Here is a 14772-nt window from a genome sequence, read left to right on the forward strand (position 1 = left end):
TGAACAGCCATCACGCAACCCCCCCTGCCCAAAAAGAGTGCCATTGTTACACAAGCAACGCAAGGATGTGTTTTACCTCTGGAAATCCCGTCATGTCAGTTTGGATGTCATCCCAATAGGCCTGTGTTGTGCATGGGCAATCAGTCACTACAAATGAGGGTGTTTTTTTTTTTTAAAGGAGAGGAGACGGATTGTCCTCCTTTCTTTTTGTGTTTGCTTTTCTCAGAACGATATAAAGCAGAGAGGGAAACAGACGGGGAAGGGGTCACAGCTCAGAGCAAGTGCCATAGCAGGGGACCAAGCTCCCACCCACAGGGCCCAAGACTAAATCTAGCCGGAACCAGCTTCTACTCCAGCTGGATACCATCTGGAATTTGCTGATGGTCTATTATCAGTACCAATCAGGCCCACCAGCTGGACTTGGTCTTGCCAGCATTGTTCCTTTCTTAACTATCTTGTTGCCAGCTTGTCCAGCTCCAAACCACAAACCATCTTAAAACCAGGCTGGAACCAAGTTGGAGTTTCCACCAGAGTTGACAGTAAGACTCACTACAGACTGTGCCATAGATTTTACTGTACATATAGTACAGTAAACTACCTTCTCCTACCCAAGTAAGCATACTGGCTGTATTTTGCAGTAAGCAGGTTAAATCTCCTAGGTGACTGTGCCAAACCATTTTCCAACAAAAATAATCAAGGAGTGATAACAAAATGTCATTCCCAGCCAGGAACAGTCAATAAATCAAATGGGTCCAAAACAATAAATCGGATGAAGCCATAAACTTTTTCTTGAGTCTTACATGGACATAAATAGGGATTTGTATTCATGATCTGTATATCTGTAATAGAACATGTTGAGAACAATGGAATTCTGCTGGCAGCCTGTTGAACGCCATCAAAACTGTTGGCATGCAAGGACCGAAAAACACTCAGGTGATTCCCACGCAAGTGTAATTCTCTGCTTGTGGAATCCGAAGTAAATTGTGTTGAAGTGACAGCATCTTCTGGATAATTGGATGACCACTTTCTGGATTAATGCATGTGGCTGTCTGTGGTCTCTTTATTTCTTGGAAACACATGGTTTTGTCTTGCCAACAAAGCAGGCTTTCAATGAAGGAGAATTTCAATTACATTTTACAGTGTGCGTGGTGGGGGGTCGCTGGGGGAGGGAGACGCTAAGAGAATGTATGGAGGAGTCAAGAGAGAGAGGGAAGAGGGAAGGTGAGAATGGTTTGAGTTGTGTAATCATCTGTTCCTCTTTTCTAGAAGATTAGCATCCTGTAAGAATTCCGGTAGTCTGGCATTACTGCATTTATGTTTCTTTAAATGGAGGTTCTTCTTTACATTTCTTTAAAATCATGAAATGACACGCACATTGCCAAGCCTGGCTCGTGCTCCTCCGTTGAGGCCGGAGGTCAGTTAAGGGTTACTGAATTACACGCCTGAAAAGTGTCAGAAAATCGAGGGATGGATTCAGTCCCTTCCCAAAAGAGCCACCGTCCACGAGGCATCACTAACCTCCGAGGACAAGCGCTCCGTATGTCCAAATTAGCCTATACATATTTAACTGACTAAGGCAAAATACATACGAAAACCTCCATGGCATTAAATATAACCAAACAAAAACACAAGTACCAAAAAAAAACAAACCTTAATTTCACGGTGTTGTGAATCGTTATTTATTATTATCTGGAGAAATAAAATAAATGTCATGTTAATATGTCATGTCGGGGGTTGGACGTGATCTATGGGGATTTGTTCTGCAAAGCATCCTTACAGCATCGGGTAAGGAAAGAGTCGTGGTGATTGTAGGGCTACAGGCAAATGACTCTGCGGTCACCGACGTGCGCGGACCTGTGAGCTCGAGGCGCCACTTGGCACTTCGAGAAGCAACCAGTTGCACGTTTGTCACACTAAACATTTCTCGGCGAATCGAAAGACGATCAGAGTAGAACAAATGTGTGACATAAATTACACCCACAGCTAGCGCTACACGTCGGCTTCTCCCAATAATACAATGTTTTTCTGAAACAAAACAGTAACAGAAAAGAAAACACGGAGCGCGTACGTTGGAGGGAGGGGAAAGCATATATTTGCTTTATACATATTTTTAAAATCCTTCTCACCGGGAAATCTTTGTTCGGTTTGTTCTGAGGACGCGGTCATGGTGGAGCTGGAGAAGGAGGTTCTTCCACTACCGCCACGGTACCGGTTCCGAGACCTGTTGCTTGGAGACTGGCAATCAGATGACAGGTAGGGAACGGCGAAAACTTGTGCGGTCGGAGGAATCAGCTTTGCGTATGTACTCGTATGTACTGCATCACATATCCTTAGAACGGTTTGTTCGTTCTGCAGTCCTCCGTCGCCTACTGATATACTTGCCCATTGTTATGCACATGAAAATGTGTGTGTATTGTGTCATCGCACCATTAAGGAGTGCCAATCCTTTTATATGTATGTTTATTTATTGGACATAAACGTTTTTCATGCGTGGACGCCGTACTCGTTTCGTGAGCGGCTGTAACATGCGATAGACAGCTCCAGTAGTTTCTTCAACAGGTTGAAGACGAGAGAGGAACATAATGAGGGCGCTTGTTATTGTGTGTGTGTGTGTGTGTGTGTGTGTGTGTGTGTGTTTGCTTGTTTGTTTAAAGGTAGCCTACTATAAATTGAATAAGCATTTTAAGAAGCGTCTTAGTTGACTGAAGGCAGAAGATTCAAAATCATCATTATCCGGAGCCTAATTTAGTAATGTGTCTCAGCGAGCGCATGACAGAAAGCCACAAATGTAAACTTTCCAGTGCTGTTAGGTATAACCTTGATCAGTCAAGACTTACATTGTATGCTGTTGTAGACTAATGGTTTTCATGAATTGTATCATCTGTCAGCTGAGCAAGGTTAATGTTGGATTACAGTTTGCAATCAGAATGACAGCAAACCAAAATGTATTTTTTGTATTATTATTATTATTATTATTATTATTATTATTATTATTATTATTATTCGTTTTTTCAAGGGGTTTGGGTAGAGTGAATCGTGCTTAGAAATAATGTTAATTTAAATACAAATGTAACTAATCTTGGTTTGAGCACTTCATTAGGTACACCTGTACACCAGCTTGTTAATGCAAATATCTAATCAGCCAATCATGTGGCAGCAACGAAATGCATGCAGCCATGGCCAAGAGGTTCAGCTGTTTTTCAGACCAAAGTTCAGAATGGGGAAGAAATGTGATCTAAGTGACTTTGACTGTGGAATGGATGTTTGTGCCAGACAGGGCGATTTGGGTATCTCAGAAACTGCTGATCTCCTGGGATTTTCACACACAACCGTCTCTAAAGTTTGCAGAGAATGGTGCGAAAAACAAATAGCTGTAGCTTATACCCTGCTGGACACTGCTGTAGCTTATATCCTGCTGGTCACTACTGTAGTGTATACCCTGCTGGGCACTACTGTAGTGTATACCCTGCTGGGCACTGCTGTAGTTTATGCCCTGCTGCTCACTGCTGTAGCTTATATCCTGCTGGGCACTGCTGTAGTTTATACCCTGCTGGTCACTACTGTAGTTTATACCCTGCTGCTCACTGCTGTAGCTTATATCCTGCTGGGCACTGCTGTAGTTTATACCCTGCTGGTCACTACTGTAGTTTATACCCTGCTGGGCACTACTGTAGTGTATACCCTGCTGGGCACTGCTGTAGTTTGTACCCTGCTGGTCACTACTGTAGTGTATACCCTGCCTGGCACTGCTGTTGTTTATACCCTGGTGGACACTGCTGTAGTTTATGTCCTGGTGGACACTGCTGTAGTTTATACCCTGCTGGTCACTACTGTAGTTCATACCCTGCTGGTCACTGCTGTAGTTTATACCCTGCCTGGCACTGCTGTAGTTCATACCCTTCTGGTCACTGCTGTAGTTTATATCCTGTTGGGCTCAGCTGTAACTTGTACGCTGCTGGACACTGCTGTAGTTTATACCCTGCTGGGCACTGCTGTAGTTTATACCCTGCTGGGCTCTGCTGTTGTTTATACCCTGCTGGGCTCTGCTGTTGTTTATACCCTGCTGGGCTCTGCTGAAGCTTGTACCCTGCTGGGCACTGCTGGAAAGGTTAGACTCTGTTATTCTGCTCTATACAAGAACTTCATTCTCTTCCCTTCTTCTAAGCATGGACGCCTCTTTGCCACCTCAACATGTTAGATTACTCTGGTTCTTATAAAAAAAAAAAAAACACACATGAGAGAGCAAAAGGTGGGAAGTGGGGGGGGGGGGAGCAGAGAAAGATGTTAGGAGGGGAGATAGAGGGGAGAGAGGAAGAGAGGGGGAGAGGGGAAGAGAGAGACGTTAATGGAAAATGGAACACCTCATTTCACGCTTGTTTGGCAAGCCGAGTGCGCCCTGCACAGCCGCAGAGCGTTGCCAGGTGAGGGCCAGGGGCCAATCCGCCTAAAGCACTACCATTATCACTAAACCCTCGCTCATAACTGGCTTCACTGTCCTGGACCGGCAACTGAAACCAGAGCATGGGGTAAAGAGACAGAGAGACGGACGGACGGACGGACAGGGGTGAGGGGGCTGCCCTCAGCGTCTCTTCACACAGCAGACACAGGCATGCCACAGGCTGGTAACAATGCCGGCGATACAGCAGGAGTACATCCACAGATGGATTACAGCTCTGTGAATCTCTTGATTTTACTCCCCTTCCGATATCTCCACACCCAACGCAGCATTTTATTTATTGGAGAATCAATGAAAGGAATCCAAAAAACACAGCTGGAGAATTCATTGAGCTAGACACTACGAAATGCCTATCCACCGAGTGCAAGCTTTATAGAGACGCCACTTTCCTCCAACCCAACATGACTCTCCGCGAGTCCTGTCAAGGTGTGTTTAACGGCATCCATTTTCAACTCAAATTGATTCAGGTCAAACTCACCCTTAATGACTGATTGGTGATGCCCTGCTCCCCCTTTTGTGGCAAAACATTGCTACTGCAACTACTGTGATGGGGAGCTGAGCTGGTGAGGACTCACTCCTTGTTAGTATCCAATTTTTCCATTTGTCCACACTGGAAATATGGTGCAGATATTCCTTCGGGAATATGTTTCATTTGGGGGCCATTCCAAATAAGATACATTTTATTTTGATGTATTGCGTTGGATACCCCAGTGCTAGCAGAAGATGAGGGGGCTGATGGCTGTGGGACTGGACATGTGGGATTGAAGGGTGGAAGCAGAGCAGATGTTTAAAACATGCCATAAGGCCACCGATCGTCACGCTGGCTACCCGCTTAAGCCCCGGATTTCGACGGGGAGGCAGTGGAGCCTCTTCTGGAATGATCTGTGTGGGCTTGAATGTTCCTCCCGCAGAGGCACTCGGGAGAGGCTCTGACGTTTAGCGGCTCACGATTAACGACGGCTCCGCAAACACGTCATTAAGGGCCGCCGCTTAAGAGCCGAGATGCCACTCTGTTTATGTCTCAAAGCAAGTACGCACACGCACAGACAAAATACACATAAATGCAGCCAGACACACACACACTCACACACACTCATACACATGCATGTACACACACGCACACACACACTCATACCAACATAAACATAAATGCAGCCACGCACACACACACGCACGCGCGTGCGCGCACACACACGCACACACACACACACACACACACTCATACAAACATAAACATAAATGCAGCCACGCACACACACACTCACATGCACAAGCATGTACATGCATGCACACACACTCACTCATACAAACATAAACATAAATGCACTCACGCACACACACACTCACATGCATAAATACATATGCATGTACACACACATACAGTCACTCATACAAACATAAACATAAATTCAGCCATGCACACACATACACTCACATACACATGCATGTACACACACACACACTCAGTGAGCACTATATTAGGACTTTTTAGACTCATTAATCTTCTGCTGCTGTAGCCTATACACATTGAGGTTTGACACATTGTGTGTTCAGAGATCTGCATACCATTGTTGTAATGTGTGGTTATTTGTGTTGCGGTCACCTTCTTGTCAGCTTTGACCAGTCTGGCCCTTCTCCTTTTACCTCTCTCATTAAGAACACGTTTCTGCCTGCAGAACTCCTGCTCAAGCTGGCAGTCATGTACCTTTACCACTATGCTACAGGCTGCCCCCTACATTTAATATTAAATTGATGAAATTACCATTTTTGCCCATCAATCTGCACTCAATAACCCAGAATGAGGAAGTGAAAACATGTTTTAAGAATTTTTTTACATTTATGGAAAAAAAAAACTGAAATCTCTTGTTTACATAAGTATTCAGTATCCTTGCTGTGGCACTCCAAATTGCCAGAAGCACAGTGGCCTCAATAATCGTGAAATTGAAGAAGTTTGGAATCACCAGGAGTCTTCCTAGAGTTGGCTGTCTGGCCAAACTGAGTAACAGGGCAAGAAGGGCCATGGTCAGGGAGGTGACCAACAATCCAACAGTCACTCTTAACAGAGCTTCGGCAGTCCTCTGCAGAGAGAACCTGCCGGAAGGGCGCGCATCTCTGAAGCACTCCATCAATCAGGCCTTTATGGTAGAGTGGCTAGACAGAAGCCACTCTTGAGTAAAAGGCATATGACAGCTCGCTTGGAATTTGCCAAGAGCATGAGGAAAAAGATTCTCTAGTCTGATAAGATAAGAATTGAACTCTTTGGGCAGAACTCCAAGCACTAGATCTAGCAAACACCCAGCACTGCCTATCACCTGGCCATCCCTACGGTGACGCATGGTGATGGCTGCATCCATCATGCTATGGGGGTGCTTCTCAGCAGCAGGGGCAGGGAGACTAGTCAGAATTGAGGAAAGGATGAATGCAGCCAAATACTGAAGTCCTGCTCCAGAGTGCACGTGACCTCAGACTGGGGCGATGGTTTGCCTTTAAGCACGACAATGACCCGAAGCATACAGCCAAGACAATGCTGGAGTGGCTTCAGGACGTCTCTCACTGGCCCAGCCAAAGCCCAGACTTAAACCCCATAGAACATCTGTGGAGACATCTGAGGATGGCAGTTCACAGATGTTTCCTGTCCAATCTGACGGCTCTGCCAGAAAGAATGGGATAAACTGCCCAAATCCAGGTGTGCAAAGCCTGTAGAGACTTATCCAAGAAGACTCAAAGCTGTAATTGCTGCCAAAGGGGCTTCTACAAAGTACTGAATTAAGGGTCTGAATACTTATATAAATGAGAGATTTCAGTTTTCGATTTTTAATAATAATCTTCTTGCAATTAAACAAGCTATATTACTCCTGGACTCTGACCCTCTCTGTAGACTGTAGTTCCTGTGCAGTGCAGTGACTGTCATTGGTGGTTTACTGACTCAAGTCATTTAGTGACTCAGTTATGTTCACTATGGCTCAGTGACATGGGGGTTTAGTGATTCAGGGTTTATTGACTTGGGGGTTTGGTGACTCAGCTGTTTAAAGACTCAGAGGCTCTGTGACTGAGGGGTTTAGTGAATCACTGGTATTATGGTTCTCAGTGACTTGGTGGTGTTGCTGACTCAGGGGATTTGTGTCTTAAGAGTTCAGTGACTCAGTTCAAGTGCTTTTTGTAGTTCAATTTGAGTTATTTTCTATTAGGCATTATCATTATTGTATTATAATTTCAGCTCCTTGCTGGTTGCCTAGCTTGCCTTACCAGTGTGCTCAGTCCATAATATTAGTCTCTCCAGGGTTAAGGGTAGTGCTAATGTTAGCAATGCTTCTTATGTTTGTGAACCCCGTAATCAGATGGATCTACCAGGAGATGTCATTCACCATCTGATTTGCACAGATATTTCTCTCCACTGCTTGGTTTAAATCAGCAAGATCCTGAAAACATTTATTAACCCGATCCATTTTGTGGTCTCCGACACCCACTCATCAACCAACAGCTATTTTTCTTCCTTCAAAAAATGTTTCTCATAAAAAAAAGCTTTATACTTTAAATGCCTAACTAAATTAAATATTAAATTGAAGAAATTCAATGCTGTTAAATACTTACACAGTATTTTTGCCAACATGTCCATAGTTTACACAATGAATTAAAATGAGCTCTGCTGGAAATAATGACATAGGCGACTCTGTTTTCCCAGCAGTGAGGGGAAAGCCAGCCATGCCTGCACGCTCTCTCATTAATTGCGTTCCATCTGTGAGAATCGAGTTCATTTATTCCCAGATTTATAGAATATTAAGGTATTTTCCCTGTGGTGGTGCTTTTTTGTTTGTTGTTTTGGTCCCCATGCAGTAGGAGAACTGAGCGGGTCGCCTCCACAGCGTCAGGAGAGAAAGCCCTCTGGCCAGATTAAAATGGCAGAGGACAGAGGTGGCATTCAGGGACCTAGAGGAAATTGTGCAAAATTGACTTCTTTTAATTAATCAATTGAACATTATTTATTTAAACTAATACATCTGCTCCATTGCCCGGAAAGTTTAAACCTTAAATTTTACTGATAACGCCATATTCTCCAACAGCCTCAGTTCACACATTCAGTAAACTGTCATTTGCTTACTCAGTATTTCTTATGTTTACCATGAATTTTGTAGCATTCATTAGCTTTTCCCTACATGGGAATCAAACCTGCAAGCTCTGGTCAGAAAGCCTGGGGCCTTATTTTTAAAAACAATTATTGGATTTAAACTTAAACGGAATCTTAAGATCATTTCCATAGTTTTGCATATGCTTGATTTATTAAAAATAACTCAGACCTAAAAAGGTGGTTACACGGAGTTAAAGTGGGGATTCCGCATCTTACACACCTGTAAATCTCACGTGATATAGTACTCCCGGGAACGTGTTTGTCCCACTGCTACACTGCGAGGCTCAGCTATGTCAGACCAGTGTCCAGGAACTCCATAGGTTCCAGACATAAATAGATGCTGTTGAGTATTAAGGAGTTAAGGATGTTCCAGACAGAAGTACACGAGCTTCAGCATGCAGAACCTCAGTATGTTCCAGACAGAAGTGGATTATGTAGAGTATATAGTACAGCAGAGATCAGGGTAGATATTGATATCTGTAATATTACTGCTGTTTATCCGCAATCATCAGCCAGCATACTGCCAGAATACTTCAGAGACGCCAGTCGTGACCTTGCAATTATAAGGTTCTATCTGCTAGTAGTTTTGAGATATGGAGCTTCAAAGCTTTCACATCCTTTTCACAGCAAAACTGAAATGCAGGGCAGTTCTTCATAGATCAAAATGACAGACACTCTAAAAGTACTCTGAGTGTACAATATCAAAATCCTGTCAAACAGCCCTATGAACAACATATTTATGACAGCAACTCATTTTGTCAAAAATGTCTGTTAGAATGCAAGCAGCTTTATTTATAATATGGCATAAAATCCTATAATCACTCACACACACACACACACGCACGATTACATGTACGCACACATACAGGCATACACACACACACACACAAACGATTACATGTACACACACACACATACAGGCATACACACACACACACACACACACACACACATGCACAATTACATGTACACACACATACAGGCATACACACACGCGCATGCACGATTACATGTACACACACATACAAGCATACACACACACACACGCATGCACGATTACATGTACACGCACATACAGGCATACACACACGCGCGCACATACACACACATACACACACTCTCACACACACACACACACACACATGCACACACACACACACACGCACGATTACACATACACACGCATACAGGCATACACACGCACATGCACGCAGGCACCCTCTGTATGATTTCACTGTGGGATTCCTGAAGGAAGCTATAGTAATGTTCCTATCATAAGGACACGTGTGAACAGTTCAGCACGAGCGCGTGCATTTCCTGTACAAGCGCGGACTCTAATGAGACGCATCCTTTCTCTGCGCACGAGTGCTCGTCTCAGCAGGGGTGACGGCACAGGAGGATTATCATACAAATAAGGGCCTTTAGCCTCTGTTCCATACGCTTCTATTGACTTTCCACAGCTCTGATCCTCCTCTCACTCTCTCTCCGACTCCCCCGAAGAGCAGAGAATGAAGGGAGGGGGAGCACGTGGGAGAGGGAGAGAGAGAGAGGGAGAGAGAGAGAGCGAGAGAACGAGAGAGCAAGAGAGAGGGAGAGAGAGAGAGAGAGTTGATTAATAGGCTGAGTCATACAAAGTGTGCCATACGATCCCCACAAACAATCCTTTAACAAGTATTTTGATTAAATTACACTCAAAACAGAGTTGTTTATTGCATTTAATTGGCTTCCTCTTTAACTGTCAGCAGGACGCTCTTAGCCTTTGGTGCTGAAGGTCAACAAGGGTATAGCAGCCACATCTTTACCGCAGGCCTGACAAATGAACAGTGAGTGGCATTCAACTATTCATATAAAACACAAAACAAAAAGGCTAATTAACAAAAGAGAGGAGGGGAGGGAAGTGAAGAGAGGGAGCGAGGGATGGGGGTTGGGTTTATCCGGAGATAAACAGCATGAGGGGACGGGGCAGTGTCATAACCAATCAAGCACATCTGCCAATCACACACACCTTTCAGCACATCTCCTCACAATAAACCAGTCTAATCACCGTTCTCAATCTCTCCCTCCCTGTTCTCTTCCTTCTGTCCATTCTGCTTCTTTAATTCAGTACAGTAGGTCAGTTCATTTGCATGATATTAGACCGTGTGGTCAAAACACAAGAGATGCAGACAACAATTACATACTTAAGCTTTGGGGAGGTGGGGAACAATTTTAATAAAGCAAATGTTAAACCAGACAACGATAATGCAATCTCATAATTATGGGATGTATCCCTATAAAATCTTCTAATTGCAAGATGAACCCCTTATCTATTTATTGCAAGATCTTTTGACGAGAGCGTGTTCATATTGGATAGAGGTGAAATGCTATTGCTAGACTGCAATATTGTGATGTGCTACAGGATTGTATGTGCATATATTAACAGATTAGTATTTCCATTATGTTTAATCTAATTCTTGCTTGGAACTATTCCCTATGGCACATGCAACCCGAGATGACTGTACTTATGGAAAGAAGTACTTGCGCAAAATTAATAATAATAATAAGAAGAAGAAGAAATGCCATGAATTAATAGTTTCATCCGTGCAGCCTTTGGAGGCCTAACATCAGGGCCTCCTGAATGCCCCTAAACCACAGCCATTGTAAAGCTGGCTGCCTGAAATCTCTGTACCATATCATTCACTGTGCATACAAAGTGTCTTGCAACAACAACACAAAAAGTGAACCATCTCTTTATTCATATGCTTTCTCATTATTAGATCTCATCTTATAGTAATGAGGGTGTCATTTTGTAATTATCAGCTAGAGTATCTACCCAGCCTGATGTATACAAAATTACAGACTGCGCTGTATATAGCATCAGGTGAAGCTGTGTGAGTCAAAGTATCATTTCTCAAAAAAATTAGCACTGTTATATTTCTTGAAAGAAGACCTACGAAATTTAAATCTATTGCCTGCACAGGAAAGTGTCTCTGGCCGGAATTTAATCAGCATTTATCCTTAACTTTGGCTCCAATGCAGTTATGTTTTGCTTCACAAGAGCAGTTTGGCAGGTCTAGTGATCACTATAATTAACTTGCTCAAAGTGTGTTTGCATTGGGAAAAAAAGTAATGCTAACATTCATAAGTCAAAGTTAAGGAGAAATTATGTTTGAAGCCAGGCTTCCATTTCACAGAGATCTATGATCTTGGTTATTTTTGGAGATTTTTGTTACTTTGTTACAATGACCAGGCTGTGACCACATGACCTGTGCTTGCTCAGCATACTGTAATTGCAATTCAGTTTGTTTTGTTAATTTTGTTCAATTTCATGTATAATTGGTTTATTATAATTGGAGCACTGTTGGTCAGAAGCTCTGTATGGATAATTCCGTTAACATTTAGCAGATTAATGAGCATCAGAACCAGCTGATCCAATTGAGAATACGCTTCTGGAAAGGAAGACATTAAGATGACTTTTATGTATCCAAAATAGATAGCTCATTGCACGTATATATAGCCCTTTTTCACACTCAAAGCACTTTACAGTGATGAGGGAGAAATGCACCCCAACCACTTGGGTGATGCACGGCTGCCATTTTGTGCCAGAATGCTCGGGAGAGAACAATGTTTAAGCCAATTAAATCAGGGGATGAATAGGTGGCAGGTTGCCAGATGGGAAATGTATCCATGACGCCAGGGAACCCCCTATTGTTAAAATGCTCACTGCTCATTTAAATGTTCACGAGGGAAACACCAATTTTAAACCACACGGTTTAGTGTTTCAGTGGATTTTAAGGACTTTTTAAAAAAACTGTATTTTTTCACCATTTAGAATAATCTTGTTGCTAACAGAGCCTCACACCTCACCCCCATATCACACGGTCGTTAGCTGGATGTAATACACTGTTAATTTTAGTCATAATTCGAATCGTTTCTGAGGTTGGTAAAATGCTCTTTTGGCTTTCTCTCTCAGGGCCTTTACTGCTAGATGAAAGGCCCCTGGTATTTGTCATTTTTCATGTGATCCAGTAGAGAGTGGGGGGGGGGGGGAAAGATTCAATTGAACTTGCTCCACTTAGACCCAGCCCTTTCAGGAGAATCGATACTGTAGTCTTTTTTAACTTTACTGCCAGGACCAAGGTCATCGCCATATAATAACAATTCAATTTCAGTGTCATGTAGAGAGTCCAGGCAATTATTTAGCAAATTAACTGAGGTGTTTAACTCTTTCAGGTCAAAGGTCACAAATATGGGATTAGAACATTCTCAATAATTATGTTGTAATGTTGTAATCAAACCAAACTGTACATCTGACTTGTGTTTATGTTTGAACACATAGGGTTTACAGGATCTCTGTGCTACAGAGAAAACAGCAGGGTTTACAGGGTCTCTGTGCTACAGAGAAAACAACAGGTTTCACAGGATCTCTGTGTTACAGAGTGAACAGCATGGTTCAGAGGATCTCTGTGTTACAGAGTGAACAGCATGGTTCAGAGGATCTCTGTGTTACAGAGTGAACAGCATGGTTCAGAGGATCTCTGTGCTACATAGTGAACAGCATGGTTCAGAGGATCTCTGCTACATAGTGAACAGCATGGTTCAGAGGATCTCTGTGCTACATAGTGAACAGCATGCTTTAGATGATATCTGTGCTACAGAGTGAACAGCAGGGTTTATATGATCTCTGTGCTACAGAGTGAAAAGCAGGGTTTAGATGATCTTTGTCCTACAGAGTGAACAGCAGGGTTTAGAGCAGGGGTCGGCAACCTTGGTCCTGGAGAGCCGCAGGGCGTGCTGGTTTTCGTTGTTACTTGGCATTAATTGATCAATGAAAGCCGTTGATTACACAGTAAACTGACCTCACCTGGTTTCTTGGGTCTGAATCGGTTGCTTATTTTAAGGTGGAGACGAAAGCCAGCACACCCTGCGCCTCTCCAGGACCAGGGTTGCCGAGCCCTGGTTTAGAGGATCTCTGTGCTACAGAGTGAACAGCAGGGTTCAGAGGATCTCTCTGCTACAGATCGAACAGCAGGATTTAGAGGATCCCTGTGCTACAGAGTGAACAGCAGGGTTTAGATGATCTCTCTACTACAGATCGAACAGCAGGGTTTAGAGGATCTCTGTGCTACATAGAGAGAACCGCAGGGCTTACCAAATCTCTGTGCTGCACAGGGTCCAGGCTTTGCAGAGCTGGTTCTCACTGTAATTTGATCTACTCCTTTCGCAATCCGATTAGGCTGAAAATGCCGGAGGAATTTCATTTAGATCTGACAAGGCCCCCAGGAGACGGCTGAAGGAGAGCGTCTGCTCTGCCTGTGGAACGTATGGAGACGCCCCTAACACAATCACAGGCTAACATATGTGTCTGTACATCCACATCCTGCCGCAGGCTCCAGGGGCTGCGGACAGGGCACTGACCCCCACTACCTCTGCAGGGGGGTGGGGTGTCGTCAGGCCAGGGTTATCTGGATGAATGTAGGCCTTCTGAAGACTTACAGAACAAGAGAAAAACAGCAGAATGGCATGGTGAGGCAGAGAAAGAGAGAGAGAGTCAGAGAGTGGGGGGAGGAGAGAGAGTATAACAAAGCGACTGCTGAAATCAGACTGGTGAGTATGAAAGAGAGACATAGGGAAAAGTGGTAGAGAGAGAGGGGGATGAGGTGAATACAGGGTGGGAATAAGAAAGGATGAGTTGAAAGGGGAGAGGGTGAAAGAAAGAAGGGAAGAAGAAGGAGGAAGCAGGGTTGATTTAAGTGTGGAGCGCTGCAGGGAGCAGATGAAGCCGTGAGTAAAAGGCTATTGAACACACTTACTTAGTGTCGCTCTGCTCCTCTGCTGTAAATGATCACTTTCATTTTGTCTGCTTCCTCATCAGAGAGGTGGGAGAGGGCGCAGGTGACACACACACACACACACATGCACACATACACACACATACACACACACACACACACACACACACACACACACACACACACACACACACACAGTATATAACTATAACCAGGCCTTGTGGCTCACCAGAGGAGGTGGCTGCACTCCTTAGATGGCACCATGAGTCAGCATGAATTAGCATCCATCAATGCACCAAACAGAAAAAATATTGATTGAAAAAAAAGAAAAAAGAAAAAAGCATAAACAAAAATATAGATTTTTTTTTTTTTTTTTAAGATTGAGGATTTGACTCATTCCACCATTCCACCAATCAGTC

The 14772-nt window shown here is 43.7% G+C and overlaps 1 protein-coding gene across 1 annotated transcript in view; it reads left to right on the forward strand.

Moving 5' to 3' along the window:
• The first annotated feature begins 1988 nt into the window (after positions 1-1988).
• The window catches only part of kcnt2b (potassium channel, subfamily T, member 2b), a 57842-nt gene continuing 45058 nt past the window's right edge, over positions 1989-14772 (forward strand). The window contains exon 1 of the mRNA XM_061223765.1: positions 1989-2253. Coding sequence (XP_061079749.1) covers positions 2165-2253 — 89 coding nt within the window. The 5' untranslated portion in view covers positions 1989-2164. The remainder of the gene's footprint in view (positions 2254-14772) is intronic.

The sequence above is a fragment of the Conger conger genome, chromosome 16, assembly GCF_963514075.1.
Source record: "Conger conger chromosome 16, fConCon1.1, whole genome shotgun sequence".
NCBI classification, from domain to species: domain Eukaryota; kingdom Metazoa; phylum Chordata; class Actinopteri; order Anguilliformes; family Congridae; genus Conger; species Conger conger.